This window comes from Lipotes vexillifer, unplaced genomic scaffold (genome assembly GCF_000442215.2).
Source record: "Lipotes vexillifer unplaced genomic scaffold, Lipotes_vexillifer_v1.1 scaffold769, whole genome shotgun sequence".
NCBI lineage: Eukaryota > Metazoa > Chordata > Mammalia > Artiodactyla > Lipotidae > Lipotes > Lipotes vexillifer.
In genome coordinates, this window is record NW_006790073.1 from 340,489 (window position 1) to 350,598 (window position 10,110).

Consider the following 10,110-nt stretch of genomic DNA (forward strand, 5'->3'; position numbering starts at 1 on the left):
AGTGATCACACGATAATCATTTATTCACATGAAGAGGATATCAGTTGGAAATCAAGGTTAATAGGTGGAACTGGAACCATACGTTTTCAAAAGAATAGAGTATGCTAAGCCTTCTATTAGGTGCTAGAAAAGAGGGCAGAATGCTCATGTTATGTAGCAGGTGACATTTAGTCAAATAGGATCACAATCCGGCATTGTGCACAATGAGACCATGAGATTTAGGAAATAAAAATATTTGATTTGCATTTTTTCCAAACTGAATATCTTAGATGAAAATGCTCTTTTAAAAAAATAGATTCTTAAAGGAGGATATTTCTGGTACAGACGTGGGAGCCTCAGCAAAGGAAAATACTCTTTCAGGGTGACTTGCTAAGGACACAAAGTGTGTTTTCTCTCTACTTTGACCAGGGAGACAGTGTTAGATCCTGATCAAGGACACAGGGTCCTAGTTTATGAGGTATCAGATTCACTGCACAGCTTGAAGATAACGGTTCAAAGATAATGCTATGTTATGGGCTGTTGTGGTCTCATGTTATCGCTGGAATCCTAAAAGAGGTGCCAAAATACAAAAATGTAATCTAAACACTTAAAGCTTCCAAAATGTTCACTTTGGGAAGAAGAAAAAATATTCACACTTACAAATATAATTTTCCCATCATTGGGAGAATTATGACTACATTTTTTCTGAGGTCAGTTCACTCATTAGAAACAAAAGACAGATCTTCTGATCCTCCAGGTTATCAACTACCAAGTAAAGCAAAACTGAATACAGAAAAATCTGAATTAACTCCGCCGCAAAATCTTTACCAAAACTTCTAAGAAGTATCTACTTGAAATGGGCTTCAACGCCTTTTCATGCTGACTTCTGGTGAAACCAAAGTCCAAGGAGCTCAAGAGAAAGGAAAGAAAAGATAAGCAAAAGGACTAGTTAATGCATAAACTGAATAATCCAAAGCCCCAAACAATCCACAGCTACAGTATTAGGTTGTGTAATTTGTAGTAACAATGTCTTGGCTGCAAGAATGATATTTAATTGGAACACTTTGTGAAATTTTACTTTATAACGTTAGAAAGATTTCAGATATGATTTTTTTTGTAAAGTAACAATAGCAAGCTTAGAAAATCACTTTGCTTCAACTCTAACATCCCCTTAAACTATAATTTATTACTTAACCATGTACACAATAAAATGTTTATGTTTAATGCTGATTTTATTTAAATAAGTAGAAGAAATTGATTGCTGTCCAAAATTAAAATAAATCAGGCAATTTGCTTACAATCGCATATGTTGAAAATAAGTAAAAATTCTGTGCAAACATACAAAGGGAGAATTTACCATTTTCATTAGAGAAAAAATTATGTGGGGGAAAGAATAGTAATGTCAGAAACACAGAAGTCTCTTGGGTAATGTTTTAAAAATTAAATGTTTTCATTCAAAGATTTTTAAAGAAAAAATAAGCCATCCAATTTGGAAGAAAGCACGTTCTAAGTTAGTACATTTTTCATTAATTTATCAAAATTCATTCTACAAAATTACCAGCATGCACCACACCAATGATAAGTTAAATGCCTACCGATGTACTATATCAATAACAATAATTTTAATATTCTAATCATTTCATAAAATTGAGCTAAATGTTCTGTCCAGATAAGAGAAATTACTTTATAACTGACCCAACCTGTATGATTGATTGTTTTAACCCCAAATATCTTCTGGGGCTGCAGGAAAAAAAAAATCTGTCTGTATTGAATATTGAAGACAACACAGTTTACAAAAGCACTACTTTCCCCATTTTAGTTTCTAATGAGTTACCCAGTGATTCTCCAGGTTACTTTTACTTGAAAATCTGCAGTGAGACTGCTTGAAGGACGAAGCAAAAGCACAATACGTATTTGTCTCCGACGCTGAGTAGGTGATTAGTTGTAGAGATTGTAGAATGAAAATCTGTATTTTTTCCTCTACTTTTTGAAATGAAGTATGACTATCCATCAATACAGTTTGGTCCTCTTGATCTTACTTTTAATTCCAGCTTTCACTGAGTCAGCTCCATTTGGTGTGGTGGATCCGGAGCTCTTTGTTGCCATAATGGGTAAGCTGATGGGAGAGAATGGGACTTCTCAACTCCCCCAGCAATGGGCCATGCCCCATAGGAGGGGAGATGAAAGCTACACTTCATTCTCTGGTGACTAGAGCCTTTATCACTGGATGATGAAACACAGCATCCTTGTTCTGTGCCCATATACATCTGGGGCTCCTTTCTCCTTGATGTTGGTTGCAATGACCCTATACAAGAGAGAAAAGACATTTCGGTATTCACATCACTCACAATGTCCAGCAAGACAGACCCTAATAGTAGTGGGTGGAGAGTAGGCCTGAAATATGAGACACAAATGAACCCATTTTCAAACCATTCTGGACCCAATTTTTTAAAAATTTAAATAGTTAAAAAATTTAAATAGTTAGTAAGATGATTCAAAGGACTGTGCTACCTGACACTGCTACTTAGCTTTCTCTGTGTACCTCCACTGTCCCCATTTGGCCCATAAATGACTTGAGAACAGAGCTCGGGTTTTAAATGCACTTGCATTCCTATCCCCTAGCATGATACTCTGCACTTAACATGCACCAGTTGATGTTGGCTGAGGTCAATGAATATGGCTCTGTGGAGGCACCACTAGTATAGCCTGTGGCTTAATGGGTTTTCCAGGGTAGAGAAAGAATTGGCTCAGAGCCAATCTTGATCTTTTATCTCATTTCCCACTCTACCTCCCCACCTCCAATCTCCACATGCACTTTCACAACAGGCATTTATGAGACGGCTGGACATGACTGGGGATATGATCACTCATATTGGGAGACAGGTATTATGAGTAGCTCATAGAAAATGGGTCAAACTGTTTGCAGTAGAATGAGTAAAAAGAGAGAGATTCTAATTTATTCCTGAGTATTCAGCTAACTGAGTCCTTAGTTCTTGTCTGAGTTTAACCATACTCTTTTAATTGTGCTACTGAATATCTTACAAAATTACATTATATATACCTCTAAAGGAGATTATCTTCATAACGAAGAATTATTTGCTTTTAGCTCCTCAAGAAAAAGTACTATGTAAAACAAGATATTCCATTACATTCAAAAATGCTACTAATAACAACAAAAAACCATGCAACATTTGAAAATGCTAAATGTTTTCATTATCCCGGTTGACAACACTTGTAATGATATATATACATATATATATATATATATATATATATAATATTTATTGTAGTTTTAATATTCAATTCTGAAGTATACCTTAATATCCAGAGCCTTCCTCAAATTAGGAAAGAAAGTTATACTGAATTTGGGTTACGTGGCAACACATGTATGAGAGGGGGATTTGGAGTGAGTTTTTCAAAACAAGAAGCCTATGTTCTCTCTACGAGGAAGTCTGAGGAGAAGAGAATGGTAATACGCATATTTATGAAAGGCAAATATCAGAAAATATAAGTGGGGCGGAAGCACCTCTCATTAGCAGAGGAACTGGTTTTGTCGGCTCAAAGTTTCTCTGAACCTTTCTGAAGGTTTATGATACAAAAAGCATATTCAACCTCGTCCCCTGAGTTAGGAAATACAGCTATGATATCTGAGACCCAAGCCCAAGAAATTTCTCTTAATACAACTCTTGACAGAAGTATTATGTCGAATCATACGTAACTCCATTTCTACTGGAAGCAGATTGAGTTCCAGAACAGCCTGAAAGTGTGGGTTGATTTTACAGCCCCTCTCGCAGGGGTCTGGCTGGATTTCACAGACGGTCAGGCATCTGGTTGAGGGCTAGCTCCTGATAAGACTTAAATACTCCCAAATCCCTAGGAGAACCCCCAGATCAACTTAAATTCACACGAATCCTTCCTTCCAAAACATGGAACACATTTTCTTGAAGCCACTTGCAATTTCACTGGAAGCATACCTACAGCTGCCAATACAGATCCCGAACCCCAAGAATGACCTCAAAACCCAATCTAAATCAAAATAAGGAGTGACTCGTTGTGTGCTTGCTTAAGGGGACCTAGCAGACTGCTATGTGATCAGAGTTTTGAGTGAGCATGGTAACCTCAGGTAAACAGGAATCTAGTCTAAACATATTTCTCTAAAGTTCTATGGCATTCCAATAGAGCCAGCTGCTCACACAGCTTATACAATTTCACTATTCACTGTTTCTGTGTGTAGATGAGACTTTTCACATTCAGGGAAACATTCACGATCCAGGTAAAGATAGTCATTCACCAGGCTCCAGGGAAGAAAACTGGCCAACATCTGCCACCAGGCCGTCCTTGAGCGCTACAGGTTGACTCCCATTGCTGAAGTTTTGATGTTCCTTTATAACCACAAACTGCAGCAAACAAAAGGGAGAGAGAGGACATTGTTAAAATCCATAAATTATCTCAACATACGTTAAATAAAATCTATGGCTACATGTCCACCTTGTAGAAGGTAAAAGCCAAAAGAAACGCCCTGTCAAATTGTCTCTCTGGCTAATGAAAGATTCAGTTTTCAGTTAGAAAGCTTCTGTTACTCTCTATTAAAGCAACCAGCGCTACCCATACATCAATCCGCAAGTGTTCTAAGCATTGCCCACAGGCCAGACAAATAATATCTCGCACATGTATGTGCTCCAACTTTTCAAATATGTGTGTGTGCTTAATTAGGAAAATTCACTTAAACATGTTATCAAGTTCTGAATAACTTGGGCTCATTAGTGGGTAATAAGAACTAATAATGCAACTACTATTTTGCAGGGATCCATGAAATGTCTTTCCATGCTTGAACAGCTTGGGAACCAGAATTCTAAAAGGCAGGCTCAGAAAACAACATTATTTCTCTTTGGTCAACAAAATGATTATTTTTGTCATTGTTTGTACTGTCCACATTCGATTGGGCACTTGCAATGCAGGCTAACCAGAGTTCACTGGCTCACATTCACACCAGATAGACGAGAGATTAAAGCAGATCAAAGATAAAAGGAGAGAAAAGAAGTGACCCCATGCCTCAGGATGAAGGATGCAGTTTGGTGAAGTCCTTCCTTGCCAATCAGTAACCCAGCAGAGAGACTGCCCCAAGGTTCTGAACCAATGCTCTACTGGTTCAGAAACATACCCTCCACATAATGAGCCCATAGCTGAGAAATACAACGAGGAAGAGAGAATAGAAAAAAATCTCCTTGGTCCTATTTCTCCTTGAGAAAAGTATAGGAATAAAAATGAGTAGAGTCGATCAGGGAGAGAAATGTTGGTGAGAGAATGGTGGATCCTCTGAACACGATTTCATTTTCTTATTTTCCACAACACTAATCACCCTACTCCACCTCTCCCTCACTGATGGTGTCCCACAGTAACTCATGGCAAAACTAATACATGACCCACTGTTTAAGGGCACATGCCCATTTTTCTGGCTCAAGTTAAAATCCAGTCCACGGCACTGCCAGTTTTCCAACCACATGCCTCTCTGCCAGAAGAACATAGGTTCCAGGATTCTGGCCTGGCTTGGGGAAGGCAGCTGATGGAACCAAATTTGTTTCTGCTGCTTCTCCTCCTAGTTTGGGTGCTCAGCTCTCTCCCACTCGCACTGATATCTGCAGCAGCAGTTGGTGTCAATGACAGATCTGACGGCTGGGAGACTGAGCCTCTCACCACAGCCCTGAGACAGCATGCTGCTCATGACAGCAGCAAGTGGTTTTGATTTTTTAAGAAATGAGATACAGATTGTGTTTCTCCTTCTCTCCCATGATTTAAATAAGATGAACTAAACTTGCTACCCAAAACCTGAAGGAAGTACCATACAGGCTGACAATGAGATCTGGAAAATTAAAGGGTCCACAAGTCATGAAGCTTCAAAGAACTGAGGACATTCTATAACTAAGTCCACCAAGAACCACACACTTAGGGACTCTCCAGAGACAGGGGGGATCTTAGAGCTCACGTAATCCAAACGCCTTAGAGTCCTGACGAAGAAACAGGGGTTCAGTGACTTGCTGAAAATTAGCCAACTGGTTAGAAGAGTAAAGCCAGAATTCACATTTCTTATTGTATTTCTGTACTCAAGTTCCACCAAAAAAAAAAAAGTATACACTGAATGCCTACAACAGGCAGAGACAGATGGTCACTTGTTAGTCAAAAGCGTAGCCACAGGAAAGCTGTTCTCTGAAATAACGCATGAACTAGATAGAGGCTGGGGAGCGAGAGAAGTGGTGTGGGAAGGACCCCAAATGATGCCTTTGCCCCTTGACAACCTCTCCCTAATGACCTTTTCCCTATGTGCCCACAGGTGTCAATTCCCCACGGACCTGCCACATAGTCCAGCCTCTTCCACAACATACACCACAAATGATACCAACAACACACACTGAACCAGTCAAGTTATCTCTGACGGGATTCTGAAAATGGAAATTCCAGCAATTTCCAGAGCCTGTCCCAAGTCTGCCCTCTAGTGTTCTAAGATCAATTACTGAAGTGGATGATCTATGAAGCATTTTGAACTTCGCAGTTACTATGCTTTTTGGAAAATATACAGGGTTGCCAGATAAAATACAGGATACCCAGTAAAATTTGAATTTAAAATTGAACTTTCAGTATTAGCATGAATTTAACTAGGTGTCCCGTATTTTTATTTGCTAAATCTGGCGACTGTTTTGCTGCTGAAGTTTAAGGACTTAAAATGTGTGTGAGAAAAGAAATTCTAACAAAATTAGGAGCATAATCTTGGGTTTTTAAGACATCCATCTGAAAGGGATCGCCGAAAAATGGGGAAAGACTTTCCACAAACACATAAAAAGCTAAGTTATAGCAAGAAAGTACATGCTAGAAAAAAGATCCCATAAATGTCTCGTGCATTACATTATGGCACTAGTTTAGCTTATCTGATTACTTTAATTTAGGACACAGTTCCCCCACCCTCACTGCCCACCCAGGACCTCCCACTTCTTGTGGTGTTAGGTAACATTAACACCAGCTGGAAGCTATAATAGATTCCAGTCTCTCTGAACTCAGTGAAAAATGAGAAAAAAAATGAACTGGGATTAACGTAAAGCTTTATTGCTTTACATTTCTTGCTTCATGTATTTAATTTCTTGCTTCATGTACTGTGGTCACATTACCCAAGGTTGGAGGCAAGAGGACATCCCAGCCTCGTCATCTGCAGGCCTGATACCGCTTACATCTCTGCTCGACTCTTCATAAGGATTCTTTGGATTTTTCGATAGCAGCTTCTGAGTCCTGCCATAGAGCCAAAATATCAGACAATCTCAAAACAAAATAAAACAGTAGCCTACTCAGTGATGGTCAAGGACAACTACTTTTGCTACTGAAATTTAGGTACTTAAAATGCATGGGAGAGAAGTATTAAGGAAACTAGGAGCCTAACTTTGGGTTTTAAGGCATCCTTACCTGCATTACTTTCCAGATGATGCTTCACGCTTTCCAAGGTACCGTGACAAGGGGTAGGAGGGCATGGGGTGGGCGGGAAGCCTTGCATTCATTCATTCATTTATTCATGGACATATCAATTGAGTACTAACTATATCCTAGGCCCTGTCCTAGTACCGGAGACACAGGAATGGAAGAACAACACAACAAAATCTCTACCTAAATGGACTTAGAATTTGTGGGGAGGGGGTGCCCATGGAAATAATACCACAGCAATTGTGTGACACACACTATATTAGCTTCATTTTACAAGTGAAGCCAGTGGGATTGGAAGATAGTAGTGATGAACCCAAGGCACACAGCTACCAAGGGCAGCCCAGGGGCTGGGTCACAATGCTGTGCCAACTACGTATTGGCACCTGCCATCTACCTCTACAAGGATTATATCACTAGCTGCAGCAGCTGCTGACCTTCAACACCCACTGAAAGGAGTTCAGTGCGGAGATCAGGAAGGAGGCACTGTGGGCTCTGCGAAAAACTGGCAGAACAGGTCTTTAGATAATTAGATATTCTCAGGAAAAGATTTTATGAGCCCGATTCTTGCATCTCCTTGTATCTAGCAAAGCACTAAAATCCTTCACGATGGCGTCTCCCCCTCATGAGTAGCAGTAACCTTCACGAGACTAGCAGCAACCTTCTGCAAAAAATATGTGCTCGATTGCCTGTACTCCCCCTTCACCAAAGTCACATATATACTGACCTTGCCCCCTACCTCTTTGGAGCAGTTTCTCAGAGCCATCTGAAATGCCATCTTCCGGGCTATAGTCCTCATTTTGCCCCAAATAAACTTAACTCACAACTCTCACGTTGTGCTTTTTTTTTTTTTTTCAGCCAACGGATGCAAAGCCTAGGCTCCTTCCAGGTCTATGCAAGGCACGGTGTCATGCCCTGGGGGAGGGGGTGAGAGGGAGGGAGATCTAACATGAAAGTGAGATCCCTGTCCTCAAAGCATAGCCTTGAGAGGGAGAGAGACAGGTACGTCACATACTGAGCAGCCATTTAAGGGAAACCAATGAAGGAAAGGTGGTGGGGAGACCACCAGCCAGCCTCAAGATTCCAAAATAGTGCTGCTATCTCGGGGCAGATGGCATCTTAATTCCCTCTAGGAGTGTAACCCTCAGTCAAACAGGCCTGTCTGACCATCAGAGGAAGGGCAATAAGGAAGGTAGGGGCTGTGGAAGCCCCATCCCAGGAGTTGTGAATTCCATGAGACAGATGGAACCCCATCAGGAAATAGTGTGGGTTATTATTTTTAATCAAAAGCATCAAGGAAAAAAATTGAAGTGGTTAATATAAACAGTTCCAAAGTTGCAAGTTATAGTTTGTGACATAATACTTCCTGTTGATTTTTTTTTTTAAGTCTTTTTTTATTGAATTTGTTACAATATTGCTTGTTTTATGTTTTGGTTTTTTGGCCGCAAGGCATGTGGGATCTTAGCTCCCTGACCAGGGATCAAACCCGCATCCCCTGCATTGGAAGGCAAAGTCTTAACCACTGGACTGCCAGGGAAGTCCCCAACAAGTTTTATGAAGTAATAATAGTACAATACTTTTAAAATTATTTAGTTCCACAAACAATCTTTTCAGAGATACACAAGACAAATAGTGTCGGACAGTCAATCTAGACAAAACAGGTCAGACTGACACAAAGGGAGGAATAACTGATTTTAACTCTTTAAAGAAAATTGCTAAACACACCTAACTGATAAACCCAATGCTAGATCTGTATTTATTGGTGTACGTGAGTGACGTGGCAATATTTAAACTGGCAGTTTTAATTTGAACTTAGCAGCATATTACTTACTATGTGATAGTCCATAGAATAAGAAAAAATACCTAATAATTACAGTACACTTGGACTTGTTTCTTCCTTCCATTTTTCTCTACATTATTTGCCAACCATCCACCTTCCTTTTGGCATTCTGTCCATTGCTTGTTTTGTTTTGGTTTTTTGGCCGCAAGGCATGTGGGATCTTAGCTCCCTGACCAGGGATCAAACCCGCATCCCCTGCATTGGAAGGCAAAGTCTTAACCACTGGACTGCCAGGGAAGTCCCCAACAAGTTTTATGAAGTAATAATAGTACAATACTTTTAAAATTATTTAGTTCCACAAACAATCTTTTCAGAGATACACAAGACAAATAGTGTCGGACAGTCAATCTAGACAAAACAGGTCAGACTGACACAAAGGGAGGAATAACTGATTTTAACTCTTTAAAGAAAATTGCTAAACACACCTAACTGATAAACCCAATGCTAGATCTGTATTTATTGGTGTACGTGAGTGACGTGGCAATATTTAAACTGGCAGTTTTAATTTGAACTTAGCAGCATATTACTTACTATGTGATAGTCCATAGAATAAGAAAAAATACCTAATAATTACAGTACACTTGGACTTGTTTCTTCCTTCCATTTTTCTCTACATTATTTGCCAACCATCCACCTTCCTTTTGGCATTCTGTCCAATGGGATGAAACGCTGATTATTCAATATTCTTCCTACAAATATCCAAGATATTGACTGAACACCAGGCTACAAAGTACAATGGTTACTGATGAACCACTGAATTAAAATTTCAAGTTTTTGGGCTTCCCTGGTGGCGCAGTGGTTGAGAGTCCGCCTGCCGATGCAGGGGACACGGG

At 39.8% G+C, this 10,110-nt stretch overlaps 1 protein-coding gene across 3 annotated transcripts in view; it reads right to left on the minus strand.

The window, feature by feature from the left end:
- Positions 1–2,033: 2,033 nt before the first annotated feature.
- The window catches only part of EGF (epidermal growth factor), a 99,487-nt gene continuing 91,410 nt past the window's right edge, over positions 2,034–10,110 (minus strand). For all 3 annotated transcript variants that reach the window (XM_007463224.1, XM_007463223.1, XM_007463222.1), the window contains 4 exons: positions 7,137–7,254; positions 4,299–4,376; position 2,347; positions 2,034–2,284 (listed from right to left, as the gene is read on the minus strand). In XM_007463224.1, coding sequence (XP_007463286.1) covers positions 2,034–2,284; position 2,347; positions 4,299–4,376; positions 7,137–7,254 — 448 coding nt within the window. The remainder of the gene's footprint in view (positions 2,285–2,346; positions 2,348–4,298; positions 4,377–7,136; positions 7,255–10,110) is intronic.